The 16,736-nt window shown below is 36.6% G+C and overlaps 1 protein-coding gene across 1 annotated transcript in view; it reads left to right on the forward strand.

Moving 5' to 3' along the window:
* LOC127845037 (probable ATP-dependent RNA helicase DHX37) overlaps positions 1 to 16,736 on the forward strand; it is a 49,179-nt gene that overhangs the window by 3,797 nt on the left and 28,646 nt on the right. The window contains exons 3-12 of the mRNA XM_052375661.1: positions 338 to 438; positions 3,030 to 3,684; positions 4,958 to 5,106; positions 6,639 to 6,731; positions 8,546 to 8,642; positions 9,461 to 9,574; positions 10,091 to 10,192; positions 12,369 to 12,452; positions 12,996 to 13,122; positions 16,184 to 16,262. Of these exons, the coding sequence (XP_052231621.1) occupies positions 338 to 438; positions 3,030 to 3,684; positions 4,958 to 5,106; positions 6,639 to 6,731; positions 8,546 to 8,642; positions 9,461 to 9,574; positions 10,091 to 10,192; positions 12,369 to 12,452; positions 12,996 to 13,122; positions 16,184 to 16,262 (1,601 nt within the window). The remainder of the gene's footprint in view (positions 1 to 337; positions 439 to 3,029; positions 3,685 to 4,957; positions 5,107 to 6,638; positions 6,732 to 8,545; positions 8,643 to 9,460; positions 9,575 to 10,090; positions 10,193 to 12,368; positions 12,453 to 12,995; positions 13,123 to 16,183; positions 16,263 to 16,736) is intronic.

Consider the following 16,736-nt stretch of genomic DNA (forward strand, 5'->3'; position numbering starts at 1 on the left):
TTTTTTGTTTCAAGGAAATCTGTTCTTAGCGAAAATCCAGTTCAGCTGGAAAGTGTTATCCCTGATTAGCCTGTGCACTCTACGCAAGTCCAATTATTCATATTATTAACATGGCTATGGTTGGTCACCACATAAACCAACAATGTTTCTACGTAAATGTGACTCTAATGAGCCTTGTTTTGGGAAAAGGGACTTCATGCATGTGCCAAAAGTGTCTTCCGAGATTAACCTGTGCAGTTTGCTTTAGCACTTGCATTAAGCCCCTTTTTTCGCACTTGCATTAAGCCCCTTTTTTTCCAGAGAGAGGCTCTCATGTGAATCTGTTTTGTTTTCTCAGAGAGCGGACATTTTGGCGTCGCTGTCAGCCCACCAGGCCAGCCAAGAGGAGATGAACCAGCTCATCGGCATAGCAGACGTCATGTCCGGAAGAGTGAAAAGGTTTACACTCAGAGATTTTGTTCACTTTCATTCAATTTTGATATCTTAAAATTTGAACTGTTTAACCTCTAATTTCGGCAGTTTAGACAATAACATTTGTGCCACACTCTGGGAAAACATGGAATAATGCATGTGCGTAAAGTGATGTCCCTGATTAGCCTGTGCAGTCCACATACTGTGAAACCATTTATTTTCGTCAGTATGAAATTTCGTCATTTTTTAACCAGGTTTTCCGAAGGAAAAAAATGGTTATTAGATTGGCGAATGCGGGCGGGCTGGCTGGCTGGCGGGCGGGCGGAACAAGCTTGTCCGGGCCATAACTTTGTCGTTCATTGTGAGATTTTAAAATCATTTGGCACATTTGTTAACCATCATTAGACGGTGTGTCGCGCGAAAAAATTACGTCAATATCTCCAAGGTCAATGTCACACTTTGAGTTCAAAGGAAAAAAATAGCCATAAATGAGCTTGTCTGGGCTATAACTATGTCATTCATTATGAGATTTTCAAATCATTTGGCACATTTGTTCACCATCATGGGACGGTGTGTCGCACGAAAGAATCACGTCAATATCTCCAATGTCAAGGTCGCCACGACTAAAAATAGATTTATTTTAAAACAAACTAACAAAGGGGGTTCATTTTGTTTGTTCATTTAAAAAGTTCAGTTTGAGTTGTCTCCCTTTATCAGATTTTTTTTCACAATGAAAACCTGGTTTTGTGACAATTTTGTCCCTTGTTTAAATGAATATTTCGTCAGCACTTATATTTCCCAATTTCTGATTTTGAAAAAAAAGCATCAGTCTATATTTGTTTTGTTTGTAAGACATGTCCGTGATAAATCGCGGTTTCGCCGTTGCAACAAATTGTGGTGGGGTAAAGGGAGGACGCTTGGGAGTCCTGTTTGTCACATGCCAATTAAACAGTCTTTTGTTATTAGGTGACAGTAATGGGCCCTTATTATTGTATGTCATTGACAAGTTAATTGTTATGATTAGCGGATTAGTGAGACTGAATAACTGTTTAAAACAACAAAGCACATTGCAAATTAGTCAACACCTTTGAAAAACACAATACAAAACCGAATTTATCTTGACAACAAAACAGACGAAGTATGTATGCGTGGATTAAATTGGATTTAAATATCTCATGCGTAGGTTAATACAGTCTTAATTTTGTTTAAACATTGGACATATTGAAGAAATAGACGAAAATTAATGCCTGACGAATAATAATGTTTTCAATGTAGTTGGATTTCTGCTAAGAAGAGACAGACTAAAACAATAAATGGCATTGAAAGTGTTGTCCCTGATAAGTCTGGGTGAATGGCATTACAGTTGAAAGTGTTGTCCCTGATAAGTCTGGGTGAATGGCATTACAGTTGAAAGTGTTGTCCCTGATAAGTCTGGGTGAATGGCATTACAGTTGAAAGTGTTGTCCCTGATAAGTCTGGGTGAATGGCATTACAGTTGAAAGTGTTGTCCCTGATAAGTCTGGGTGAATGGCATTACAGTTGAAAGTGTTGTCCCTGATAAGTCTGGGTGAATGGCATTACAGTTGAAAGTGTTGTCCCTGATAAGTCTGGGTGAATGGCATTACAGTTGAAAGTGTTGTCCCTGATAAGTCTGGGTGAATGGCATTACAGTTGAAAGTGTTGTCCCTGATAAGTCTGGGTGAATGGCATTACAGTTGAAAGTGTTGTCCCTGATAAGTCTGGGTGAATGGCATTACAGTTGAAAGTGTTGTCCCTGATAAGTCTGGGTGAATGGCATTACAGTTGAAAGTGTTGTCCCTGATAAGTCTGGGTGAATGGCATTACAGTTGAAAGTGTTGTCCCTGATAAGTCTGGGTGAATGGCATTACAGTTGAAAGTGTTGTCCCTGATAAGTCTGGGTGAATGGCATTACAGTTGAAAGTGTTGTCCCTGATAAGTCTGGGTGAATGGCATTACAGTTGAAAGTGTTGTCCCTGATAAGTCTGGGTGAATGGCATTACAGTTGAAAGTGTTGTCCCTGATAAGTCTGGGTGAATGGCATTACAGTTGAAAGTGTTGTCCCTGATAAGTCTGGGTGAATGGCATTACAGTTGAAAGTGTTGTCCCTGATAAGTCTGGGTGAATGGCATTACAGTTGAAAGTGTTGTCCCTGATAAGTCTGGGTGAATGGCATTACAGTTGAAAGTGTTGTCCCTGATAAGTCTGGGTGAATGGCATTACAGTTGAAAGTGTTGTCCCTGATAAGTCTGGGTGAATGGCATTACAGTTGAAAGTGTTGTCCCTGATAAGTCTGGGTGAATGGCATTACAGTTGAAAGTGTTGTCCCTGATAAGTCTGGGTGAATGGCACAGGCTAATATGGGAAGACACTTTACTCACATGCATTAACCCTTTTTTCCTAGAGCAAGGCTTGTTTCCAATTTTTGACAGTTTTACTAGACACAAATACCATAATTATATTACACATTTTACAGCATATAATACTTCACTTGGCGCGGATATTGTTTATACTTTAGCTATGAATTTCACTGCAACATGGGTTTTAAGACCTGATGGAAATGGTAAATTTTAGTTTTCACTTTACATTCATTTTTGCAGGAAACATGAAGATGTGATAAATTCAGGAGTGAAAACTATAAATATTATTTCTAAAAGAAATAGAAAAAGACGTCGTAAAGAGCCAACAGAGGAAGAACTTGGGAAAAGTGACAGTGAGGAGTCAATCCACACCTCTGATATGTCAACTGATGAAGAGGATTCAGGTGTGGCGTCTGAAGAGGAACCCAAAGTTAACAATGAACCTCAAGAGAATATAGTCCTAAGGATGAATAAGGAGCAAGATGGTGAAAGCAATCATAGTTCAGCTGGATCTACATCTGTTAAATCTGAAATAGTCCTTATAAATGATCCATCTGATGATATTGCAAATAGAGCAAACACAAGTGCAACACATGGGACAGAAGAATCTAATACAAGTCACAAAAATAATTCTCCAGTCTGGAAAGTAAATACAAAGAAACATGTTAGAAGTACCTCAGCCAATTGGACAATAAGCGAACTCACATCTTCTGTATGTACCCCTGATAAGCAAGTCAAGTACTCTAGGGATGATGACGTTATGGAAAATAAGGGAAAAGTAGATGTTGACAACCCTTCTGGTGGTAATAAGGCAGTAACAGAGCCTGACATTAAGGTAGCTGATCTGGTGATGAAAGTTGTGAACATCCCAGTTGAGAGAGACACAGTTATCCAGGTATCATATTTTGTCAGTCTGCAAAATTAACCCATCGCCTGATCGCCAATGTGATGAAATCTCGGCTTTGGTGATAGAAATTGAATATAGATCGCCTGATTTGCAATGAAAATAATCCGAGAAAATAAACCAATCAAAAATCAATTTATGCATTTCAGGTGTAAATTCGTACAGTGAAACCGCTTAGTTACTTCCCTTATTTTTTTATCATTAGTGATCTCCCATAGAAATTATAGAGAGTGTCCGGCTTGCGTATTTAAAATGTCATAATACTTTTGTTAAACTGAACTTGCATTCTTCGCCAATAAATGAAATAATAGTGCGAGGGTTTTATAAATTAAGTAAAGCGGTTGAATGTGTGTTATTAATAGCTTTGAAATTACGAAATAACCTTAACAGTGTTTATCATTCATATGATTAAGATCGATACCCGTGATCACCGGCTTTGTATTTTTACTGGTAAATACTTGCTGCAGAGAATTACACTTTTATTGTTCTGCTAAGGTCAACAATGTTTAAACTGAAAGCGCCAACGTTGTTTCAATCTATATACATGTATTACGACTGTTGTCGTCCTTTCATGTAATGTCACTGTAAATTAATTCAAGTTTTTTCTGGCTTTGAAAAATTTCCGCTGGCTATGACATTTTCAAAGTTTCATAGCCACATAGGCTATGAAGACAAAAAAGTTAGTTTTGCAGACTGTTTCGTGTTGTAATACAAATTTAACGTACTTTACAGCTTTAACCAACAGCAGTTTGTTACACAGCTCGAAAAACCTTTGTTATTATTTATGTAGTTAAAGCTTTAACAATTACAATAGGTTGATGTCAGATGGTTGTGACATTATATTAAGATCTTTTTACAATTTTTCTGATTGTGTGACAAGACCATGCACTGATCCAACAATGACCTTTTTCCTTGAATGCTATACAAGGGGTGTGGAAATTATCAAGATTTTCCACTTGTTTATCCTCATTATTTCACAGTTTACTGGTGTCCAAACAGCCCTGCTTAATGCATTATTGAATGTTTATAGTTTAACATTAGGTATACAAAAATTCTAGTCTATTCCCCCATTTGATTTCCGCCATTTGTGGTACCAAAATCCTCCTCATTTGAAGGCGCAGTTATCTGTAAAAATTGCAGAAATTAATCACCGTAAATTAATCACTGATATTTTATCGCAAAGATGCAGAGCACAAATAGCTATGCTAAAGATGTAGATAAAGTTAAATCAGAGTTATAAAGAATCTTGTGCTATAACGTACAGAATGCGCGACTGAAGCTTCCAATCCTTGGAGAGGAGCAGAGCATCGTGGAGGCGATCAACGAGCACCCGGTCATGATCATCTGTGGTGAGACTGGCAGTGGGAAAACCACACAGGTGCCTCAGTTCCTGTATGAAGCGGGATATGCACAGTGAGTTGATTTTTTTTTCCAAAAAAATAACAATGTCTTACAGGCTGTTTAAAAATCTTGACAGGATTTCCCCCAAAATATGCCATTTTTTTCAATTAACTCAGAAATTAGTTTATGCAGTTTGTTATTCAGCAATATAACCCAATTGCACTTAATATTATTAATTTAATAATGCATTTAAATATGAAAAATTGGAATATTGTTATTTTTAATATAATAATATTAATGTTTCTTTTTTCCCAATTGTATTCTTTGTCGCACTATATTTCCCATTCAAAAAGGCATAGGCTGTATAATATATAGCAAAAAAAAATCACTAGTTATTGTTCATAGATAAAATTGTGTCATTCCTTGTGTATAGTTGTATATTTTAACTGGTGCAATTTTTTAAATGGGGTCCGTTTTCATTTAAATTTTATTTAACATTTTTACTTTATGTCTGTTATTTTCAACTCTTCAGTAGTAGATGTAACATTTTTATCATGCTTTCTGTAATTTTCAAGTCTTCAGTGGTAGATGTAACATTGGTATCATCATGCTGTCTGTTGTTTTCAAATCTCAAGTGGTAGATGTTACATTTGTATCATATATTTGTCTCTTTTTTTCAACTCTTCAATGTTACAGGTAACATTTGTATCATATTCTCTGTTGTTATGAACTCTCCAGCAGTGGAGTTAACATTTTTATCATGTACTCTGTTGTTTTCAACTCTTCAAGTGTTTAGGTTTAAGCTTTGTATCATACGGTTTGTTGTTATGAAGTCTTTAGTAGTCTGTTGTTATGAAGTCTTTAGTAGTCTGTTGTTATGAAGTCTTTAGTAGTCTGTTGTTATGAAGTCTTTAGTAGTCTGTTGTTATGAAGTCTTTAGTAGTCTGTTGTTATGAAGTCTTTAGTAGTTTGTTGTTATGAAGTCTTTAGTAGTCTGTTGTTATGAAGTCTTTAGTAGTCTGTTGTTATGAAGTCTTTAGTAGTCTGTTATGAAGTCTTTTAGTCTGTTGTTATGAAGTCTTTAGTAGTCTGTTGTTATGAAGTCTTTAGTAGTCTGTTGTTATGAAGTCTTTAGTAGTCTGTTGTTATGAAGTCTTTAGTAGTCTGTTGTTATGAAGTCTTTAGTGGTCTGTTGTTATGAAGTCTTTAGTAGTCTGTTGTTATGAAGTCTTTAGTGGTCTGTTGTTATGAAGTCTTTAGTAGTCTGTTGTTATGAAGTCTTTAGTGGTCTGTTGTTATGAAGTCTTTAGTAGTCTGTTTTTATGAAGTCTGTAGTAGTCTGTTGTTATGAAGTCTTTAGTGGTCTGTTGTTATGAAGTCTTTAGTAGTCTGTTTTTATGAAGTCTGTAGTAGTCTGTTGTTATGAAGTCTTTAGTAGTCTGTTGTTATGAAGTCTTTAGTAGTAACATTTTAAATATACTGTTTGTTGTTTTGAACTGTTTTCTGTGGAAAAGGTTTAATTTTTATCATACCGTCTGTTGTTTTCAACTTTCAGTGGTAGAGATAAATTTTTATCATGCTGTCTGTTATTTTGAACTCTTCAGTGGTGGAGGTATCATCGGTATCACAGAGCCTCGAAGGGTGGCAGCTGTGGCCATGTCCAGTCGGGTTGCCAAGGAGATGTCCTTGAGTTCAAGGTCAGACAAGTTTATCATATGAGTCGAGCCCTGAGAAAACAGGGTTAAATGCATGTGCCAAAAGTGTTGCTTTCCGTCTAAACTGGATTTTTGTCAAGAAGAGTCTTCCTTAAATCGAAAAATGAAATAAAAGCTGAAAGTATCGCACAAATAGGCTTATATGACAATTAGCTCTATATATATATTATATATAAAGAGATATATTATAACATCTTTATTTTTACTGTTTTATTTTAAAATCGTTGTTGGACACCCACTGTCGAGTGATTGAAAGTCCCTGTCAAGTGAAAATAATTCTATGCATGCTGTAGTGGCATAAGTTCTTATGAAGGAAAATTATGGTCACCGTATTTCTCAAAGTTTAGACTCTTAGTTTTTGGACACCCCCTATTTTAGCAAGAATAATTATTTTTTGTGACTTAATTTTCGGACATACATGTTTTTGTCCATAATAAATGTTTCTAAATTTTCTGACAGAAATTTTACCGCGCTATTCTACATACTTCGCTTATCTTGTGACACCTCAAGCATGGATTTTTACAACCGGATTAAGGTAATAAAACTTGGCAGATGCATGCCTGAGGGCAATGGACCATTACATTCGCACAATTTGGTAAATAAACATGTATACAGGTAAAAACAATGGATTCACCCAACAGCATTTGAAACATTTTCATCCTATCAGGGACCTATACAAACATATGTATGTATAGGTCCCTGGTCCTATCAAGGAAGCAGAATGTTATATGTTTTTACTTTTATGTTCTATCATTTCAGGCAAGAGTTAGCAAGGCTGTTAAATTGTATTTATTTCAAAGCAGAAAAACGAAGAGTAAATCACAATACATTTACTGTACATTGAAGTATTGCTTTCATTTTAATATAATTATAACTTTCGGACACCTTAATTTTTGTCTCTAAATTTTCTAAACTAAGAGTTATTACAGTATTCCACTATACACTATTCTACACATTTAAAAATGTTTATGTTTGAAAGCTCTTGGAACAAAGGGAATGTATACTTTACCGTGCACTTGGTATGAAGTGTGTCCTTAATGGATGGAGTCCCAAGGCATAACACACAGTTGTTTGTATTGAAATCACCATCAAGACATTAGTTTGATTGTAATGATTTTTTTGTTATTTGCTGTTTATGATGTTCGATTGAAACAATTTCTGCATGAGTAAATTGCTTAGAATGTTAATTGGCTAAGACTTGATTGAGGAAAGCATAATCAGCAGCGGGTAACGGTATCCAACCCTGTATTGAAATATATGACATTATTTAAATGATTCAAAACTGTGCAACTGTGAAGATAATTGTCAGATTTTGAGACATTCAAATAATGGTTCTGATAGATTTCAGTCCTCACAGCTTAGAACCTTTTATGTTGTTGCCTTGTATCTGTGGTAAATTAAAATATTTGTTGGTTTCTGATTTTTAGTTTGGCTGTTTTCGGAGAAAACCCGAGGTATCTTCATAGCCAGCTCATCGTTCGCCGTCCGCGTCGTGCTAAAACCTTTACATTGGCTCTAAAATCAAAGTGCTTCCACCTACAACTTTGAAACTTCATATGTAGATGCACCTTGATGAGTTCTACACACCATACCCATTTTTGGGTCACTAGGTCAAAGGTCAAGGTCACTGTGACCTCCAAAAAAAAATTTTTTGGACAAGCTTTTATTTATTCAAAACTGCACCCGCAGCCGAGCGTTGGCACCCTTTATGCGGTGCTCTTGTTTAAATTTTATTATTGAAATATGATGCTTTAAAATAACAATGAAGATTTATGATGTTATGATGTTATTTGAAGTGTGGTGTCCTACCAGATACGATATGAAGGCAACGTTACCGCAGATTCAAAGGTCAAGTTCATGACAGATGGTGTCCTGCTTAAAGAAGTTCAGAAGGTATTTGGATGTTCTTATGTTATAATCTTATGTATGGAACAAAGAAAATTATTTTGATACTTAAGTACTACTATAACTATATAAGTCTCTGTATAGTCTTGATATATCTACATTTACTGTAACTGTTCTTGTCTTGGCATTGTACGTAAAATTACAGTAAATAACTTGTGAATTTAAATTCAATTTGCTTATGCTTATGCCATTTCCAGAACGAGAGCTAATTCAACCCTTTCCCACTCAGAAGCAAAGTAAAAATGGCTATGTGCAAACAGCATAAAACCAGAACAACCTGAGAGTAACTCACAGTCTGTTCAGGTTTTATGCTGTTTGCTGCTCATCAGTATCTACGGTTTGGCGATGAAGCCTTAAAAACTTGAATCTAGTAAGAAAGGTCTTAATTTTAATATACCGGTATCTATCTAATGGACTACAAATTAATGCGTGAAAATACGTATCTAAGTGGTAAAGGGTTTAATAGATGGCATTGCAGTTGAAAAAATGTACAAAATATTTTATTAAAATATGCCATTCATAATTTATATGACAAAATGATTGTATTATTAAAACAAATGAGCCTTGCGCTAAGAGAACAGGGTTTAATGCAACTGAGTAATGTGTCGTCCCAGATTAACCTGTGCAGTCTGCAAAGGCTCATGAGGGACGAAACTATTTTGATAAAGTACTTTTCAAATAAGTCTCTTCTTGGCAAACATCCAGATAAGGCGTAAAGTGTGGTCCCTGATAAGCCTGTGCGGCTAGGCTCATGCATTTAACCCTATTTTTGTAGAACCAGGCTCACAAGGGCACTATTTTTGCAGGACTTCCTACTGACCAAATACTCTGTGGTCATTATCGATGAGGCTCATGAGCGGAGCGTCTACACAGACATCCTCATTGGTCTGCTGTCACGCATTGTACCACTGAGACACAAGGTACGTACTGTTACAAGATGAACATAAAAGCATACAAAAAAACTATAAAAATAATATGTCACTTGAAAAGAGACATGCTTGGAAATGATTAGAATCATATGTCAGCACAACTGTCTTCCGTCTGTTTATCCATCGGTTAGTCAGTCTGTCTATAGATCCAGGGCAGGTATCCAACAGTTTTCTTCAAACACAGTATACACTTTCAGACATTGTTCCTGATGATATGAAGTTGGGCATGTTAGAGTTGCTTTTTATTGGATGTTAAAAATTACACTGTTTGACTTTGCCATATTTTCAACAATTCATTTGAAATAGATGCCTTTGTTAACAATATTGACATAAATACTTTGGATTAACTTGAAGCCTGAAATTATATTTATTATTAATATTTAAAAGCTAGAAATGTAACAAGGGTTGCCTATACAATTTCTCTCTAATTTTCTGAGCAAGCCTGATTAATGATTTAGCATCATATGGATACATGGGTTCATTCTGACTTCATCACTCTGTTCACAGCGAGGGAAGCCCCTGAAGCTAGTCATCATGTCCGCCACGCTGCGAGTGGAAGACTTCACAGAGAACAAGAGACTGTTCAAAGTCACACCCCCTGTGATCAAGGTGAGATGCTTTCTAGTTCTATATTGTTGTTTGTAGCCCGTCCGTTTGCCCTGTTCCTTCATTCTTTTAATGTTTAATGTTTTGTTTGATGTTTTGTTCTGTATTGTATAGTCAATTGGTGTGCCTTAATCATTTCCATTGTTAATGTTGCGTTTTATGTTTTGTATTGTATAGGCAATTGGTTTGCCTTAATCCTTTTTATGCCCCCCCCCCCCCTTCAAACAGCAAACAGAGGGGGTATATTGTTTTGCTGGACGTCGGTCAGTCGGTCTGTCTGTTGGTTGGTCTGTCTGTCGGTCAGTAAACCAGTTTGTTTCAGATCAATAACTCGTCAAGGAATTGACTGATGACCCCTATCAAAATTGGGGTCACTTGTTAAAATGTCAAGGTCACTGTGACATTAAGTGTTAATTTGGTTTCTGTTTGATATGTCATCAAAGGATTGAGTGATGGGTGTCAAGGCCCTGTTTTGGGGGGCATCTGTCTCTGACCGCGGAGCTCTTGTTTATGTTCAATGTTGTGTTTTATGTTTTATACTGTATTGGAAAGGCAATTGGTCTCTTACCTTTGTTTAATATAACGCTCGAGGATACTAACAAGAATTTGTCTCATGATAATGTTGAAGTAGTTTTATTTGTCAAATGTGTCCTATTCCTTCGACCTCCCTCATGCATGTGAACCCTTTAAATAATAATTTGGCTGGATTTGTTCCAGTAAGTACATGTTCTTGACTTTAGGCTACATATTCCTGTCTTTGCTGTATTCAACCCACTCCTGGTAATTTTCACTTGTGGGAGATATGACTCTAAAAGAAATTTCATTTCCATTCACATTGTCTCAAATGTAATTGTTAAGCTTTGACACTTCCATAATTCGCACTTATGTGCACCAATAACTTGCCATTATTTTTACTCACAATTTAACTTTCTTTGATCTCAAAATCTTTTACTTTGGTTGACATTTGGAATTCCTGTGATTTTAATGCCCCCGGATCGAAAGATCGGAGGTGTATTGTTTTTGCCCTGTCTGTCATTGTATGTGTTCGTGTGTCCCAAAACTTTAACCTTCTTCATAACTTTTGCAATATTGAACGTAGCAACTTGATATTTGGCATGCATGTGTATCTCATGGAGCTGCACATTTTGAGTGGTGAAAGGTCAAGGTCATCCTTCAAGGTTAAAGGTAAAAAAATATATTTAAAGCCATGCATTAGGGGGCATTGTGTTTCTGACAAACACATCTCTTGTTTGGTCATGTTTAGCTTTATTTGATCACCTTTTGTTTGTTTTGCATAGTCTGCTGTCCATCATCAATTTTTGTCATATGATCACTTCAGAGGTCATATTTATTGCCCAATCTTAATAAAACTTTGTCAGAACATTTATCTTAACCCTTTAAGTGCTGGAACCGAATTTTGAAGGCCTTTGCAAACAGTTTGGATCCTGATGAGATGCCACAGAACGTGGCGTCTCATCAGGATCCAGTTTTGTTTGCTATTCTGATAGTATTCTTTGAAAAAAAATGAAGACAATGCTAATTTTAGAAATTCAGCAGACAACATTTTAGCAGACGACAAATATCCCAGCATGCAAAGGGTTAATGATATCTTGTCACATGGAGTCAACAACTATGCTGCTAGGTCAAAGTAAAGTAATAACATGTGAACGCTCTAGAACGCTCTGGTTATAGTGAAACATTTAGGACACTTTAGAACTCATATGTTTTGTCAACATGAAAATTGCTCATAACATTTTGTTATAATGATATCTCAGTCGTGATAAAAAAGATTCTGTTTCATTGAAAAACCAGGCCACCATTGTGCAAGGCAGTTATCCTTATATGGCTGAAATAAAAATTGTGAGCAATTTAGTGTCATATTTTTTCCAAACATTTTGAAACTTTCTCAAAATATTTTAGCCCAGATTAAGCCAGGGTGTGGGGCTGTTTTCCTTATATGGCTATAGTGACACCTTATGAACACTCCAGAAGTTACATTTCCTGCTTAGAGTTTTAAAATGATCCACTTATAATCACAGCTACAAGAAGATGGGGCAAATTCCCTTTTATTTCTATTGTGAAGCCTCTGAACACTACCTGGTCAGATAAGTTCAGATGCTTTGGGTGGTAGGTAATAGCCTAAGGGCCTTTGACTCTCTTGTTACTTTTTTCCACATAGGTCGATGCCAGGCAGTTTCCGGTTACAATCCACTATAACAAGAGAACTCCTGTGGATGACTACCTCAATGAAACATTCAGAAAGGTTTGTCTAGATCAATTTACGAATATAAGAAGTCTATAATCTCTAAACCAGTGATATATTTAACTTTTTTAAGTTTACCAGTTATGTGTTAAGGATTGGTTTACATTTTCAAATTGAATTGAATACTTTGAACAGGCAGTGAGATCAATAATTAGTACATACGCAATAATTTTTCTTTTTTATTGTACACACATGCTTCTAATATCTTCAGATAAATTGTAATCGATGTTAAATAATTTTGCTACAATGTATATGTTATGTTTTGTTTTAAATTAATTATGATTTATTAATTATAAAAGAATGCTGACACAAAGCTTATTAGGACAATCGAAAATTGAAACATTTTTACACAATATCAATTTATAATGACCAGTAAGCATTAATGCCAAATACTGATCTCTCATGAATATAATGTAACATTTTATATACCAACATGTCACCTACAATAGACATGTAACATTTGATTAACCAACATGTTGCCTTCCACAATAGACATGTAAGATTCACTGCAAACTATACACCAATATTTGTCTTCTACAATAGACATGTAAGATTCACCGCACCCTGCCAGGCGGTGGCATCCTGGTGTTTGTTACCGGGCAACAGGAAGTACATACACTGTGTCGCAAGCTGAAGCAGGCCTTTCCATTAACAGGCGATTATCAACCAGGTATGTCAAGTGTTCCTCAATCAAAAATCATTTGCTAAGTGATATAAAATTGGGAATAAACTACGATTAAAACGCAGGCAAGGTGCTTATCAAGGCCTCTTCAATCATTTATCATTTGTTGCTTGATGTAAAAAGTTGCATACACAGAGTCAAAGGGTTATTCTAGGAGGTTGGCTATACATCATGCCTTGCTTTGTGGCTCTTCAGATTGTTTCTTCTATGGAGCTTTTGTTTAAATTTTGTTTTAATTATGCCCCCGGTAGGGTGGCATAAAGCAGTTGAACTGTCCGGCAGTCAGTCAGTCAGTGTGTCAGTCTGTCTGTCCTTCCGAAAACTTTAATGGCCATAACTTTTTCAATATTGAACATAGCTACTTGATATTTGGCATACATGTGCATCTCATGGAGCTGCACATTTTGAGTGGTGAAAGGTGAAGGTGAAGGTCATCCTTCAAGGTCAAATGTCAAATATATGGCGTCTGTCCGTCTGTTCGAAAACTTTAACATTGGCCTTAACTTTTTCAATATTCAAGATAGCAACTTGATATTTGGCATGCATGTGTATCTAATGTAGCTTAACATTATGAGTGGTGAAAGGTGAAGGTCAAGATCATCCTTAAAGGTCAAATGTCAAATATATGGCGTCTGTCCGTCCGTCCGAAAACTTTAACATTGGCCATAACTTTTTCAATATTTAAGATAGCAACTTGATATTTTGCATGCATGTGTATCTCATGGAGCTGCACACTTTGAGTAGTGAAAGGTAAAGGTCTCCTTCATGGTCAAATGTCAAATATATGGCGTCTGTCCGTCCGTCCGAAAACTTTAACATTGGCCATCACTTTTTCAATATTGAAGATAGCAACTTGATATTTGGCTTGCATGTGTATCTCATAGAGCTGCACATTTTGAGTGGTGAAAGGTCAAGGTCATCCTTTAAGGTCAAAGGTCAAATATATGGCATCTGTCTGTCCGTCCGAAAACTTTAATTTTCGCCATAACTTTTTTATGCCCCTGAAGGGTGGCATATAATTTAACTGTCAGTCTGTCTGTTCGTCAGTCAGTGTGTCCCTTTGTCCGTCCGTCCGTTGGTCCGTCCGTCCAAAAACTTTAACATTGCCCATAACTTTTGCAATATTGAAGATAGCAACTTGATATTTGGCATGCATGTGTATCTCATGGAGCTGCACATTTTGAGTGGTGAAAGGTTAAGGTCAAGGTCATCCGTCAAGGTCAAAGGTCAAATTTTGCAATATTGAAGATAGTTACATGATATTTTGCATGCATGTGTATCTCATGTAGCTGCACATTTTGAGTGGTGAAAGGTCAAGGTCATCCTTCAAGGTTAAGGTCAAAGGTCAATTTTTACAATATTGATATTTGATATTCTTGCATATCTCATGGAGCTGCACATTTTGAGTGGTGAAAGGTCATCCTTCAAGGTCAAAGGTCAATTTTTGCAATATTGAAGATAGCAACATGTTATTTTGCATGCATGCGTATCTTATGGAGCTGCACAGTTTGAGTGGTTAAAGGTCAAGGTTATCCTTCAAGGTCAAAGGTCTAATTTTGCAGTATTTAAGATATCAACTCGATATTTGGCATGCAAGCGTATCACATGGAGCTGCACATTTTGAGTGGTGAAAGCTCAAAGTCAAGGTCATCCTTCAAGGTCAAGGTCAAAGGTCAAAATTTTGCAATATTGAAGATAGCAACTTGATATTTGGCATGCATGTGTATCTCATGGAGCTTTACATTTTGAGTGGTGAAAGGTCAAGGTCATCCTTCAAGGTCAAAGGTCAAATTTTGCAATATTGAAGATAGCAACTCGATATTTGGCACGCATGCATATCTCATGAAACTGCACATTTTGAGTGGTGAAAGGTCAAGGTCATTCTTCAAGGTCAATGGTCAAATTTTGCAATATTGAAGATAGCAACTCCATATTTGCCATGCATGCATATCTCATGGAGCTGCACATTTTGAGTGGTGAAAGGTCAAGGTCATCCTTCAAGGTCAAAGGTCAAATTTTGCATTATTGAAGATAGCAACTCCATATTTGGCATGCATGCGTATCTCATGGAGCTGCACATTTTGAGTGGTAAAAGGTCAAGGTTATCCTTCAAGGTCAAAGGTCTAATTTTGCAGTATTAAAGATATCAACTCGATATTTGGTATGCAAGCATATCACATGGAGCTGCACATTTTGAGTGGTGGAAGCTCAAAGTCAAGGTCATCCGTCAATGTCAAGGTCAAAGGTCAAAATTTTGCAATATTGAAGATAGCAACTTGATATTTGCCATGCATGTGTATCTCATGGAGCTTTACATTTTGAGTTGTGAAAGGTCAAGGTCATCCGTCAAGGTCAAAGGTCAAATTTCGCAATATTAAAGATAGCAACTCGATATTTGACATGCCTGCGTATCTCATGGAACTGCACATTTTGAGTGGTGAAAGGTCAAGGTCATCCTTCAAGGTCAAAGGTCAAATTTTGCAATATTGAAGATAGCAACTCCATATTTGGCATGCATGCGTATCACATGGAGCTGCACATTTTGAGTGGTGAAAGGTCAAGGTCATCCTTCAAGGACAAGGTCAAAGGTCAAATTTTGCAATATTGAAGATAGCAACTCCATATTTGGCATGCATGCGTATCTCATGGAGCTGCACATTTTGAGTGGTGAAAGGTCACGGTCATCCTTCAAGGTCAAAGGTAAAATATATGGCTTCAAAGCGGCGCAGTAGGGGGCATTGTGTTTCACAAACACAGCTCTTGTTTATTTTATATAACTTTTCTGTTATGCTGGTTAAAAAGTCACAGTTTAAATTTATGAAAGATTTATTTCACATTATCATATGACAATTTTGTGTCCACTTTTTTTCATTAATTGAAAGGTTAATTATATTTCACAAAGTGATCACAAAGTGATCACATGTAAAATTATGTTTGCAAAGTGATCATATGTAAATGGCAATAATTGAAGAAGATACAGTATGAATATTCTATTTTATTCTTAATTTAAAGACTTTATTTCTTATCATTGCAAGTTTATTTTTCATAGAATATCATAGAGGGCACAAGAGAATCAAGGCTGCAGACACTGAAGAAGTCAGCAAACTTCCACATGTCAGTCTTGACAGGTATGACATCATGTGTGACAGTGGTTACATGTCAGTCTGGGCAGGAATGACATCATGTGTGACAGTGATAACATGTCAGTCTGGACAGGTATGACATCATGTGTGACAGTGGTTACATGTCAGTCTGGGCAGGAATGAAATCATGTGTGACAGTGGTTACATGCCAGTCTGGACAGGTATGACATCATGCGTGACAGTGGTTACATGTCAGTCTGGAAAGGTATGACATCATGTGTGACAGTGGTTACATGTCAGTCTGGATAGGTATGACATCATGTGTGACAGTGTTTGCATGTCAGTCTGGACAGGTATGACATCATGTGTGACAGTGTTTTCATGTCAGTCTGGAAAGGTATGACATCATGTGTGACAGTGTTTGCATGTCAGTCTGGATAGGTATGACATCATGTGTGACAGTGGTTTCATGTCAGTCTACACAGGTATGACCTCATGTGTGACAGTGGTTACATGTCA

Source organism: Dreissena polymorpha, chromosome 1 (genome assembly GCF_020536995.1).
Source record: "Dreissena polymorpha isolate Duluth1 chromosome 1, UMN_Dpol_1.0, whole genome shotgun sequence".
Classification (NCBI taxonomy): Eukaryota; Metazoa; Mollusca; class Bivalvia; order Myida; family Dreissenidae; genus Dreissena; species Dreissena polymorpha.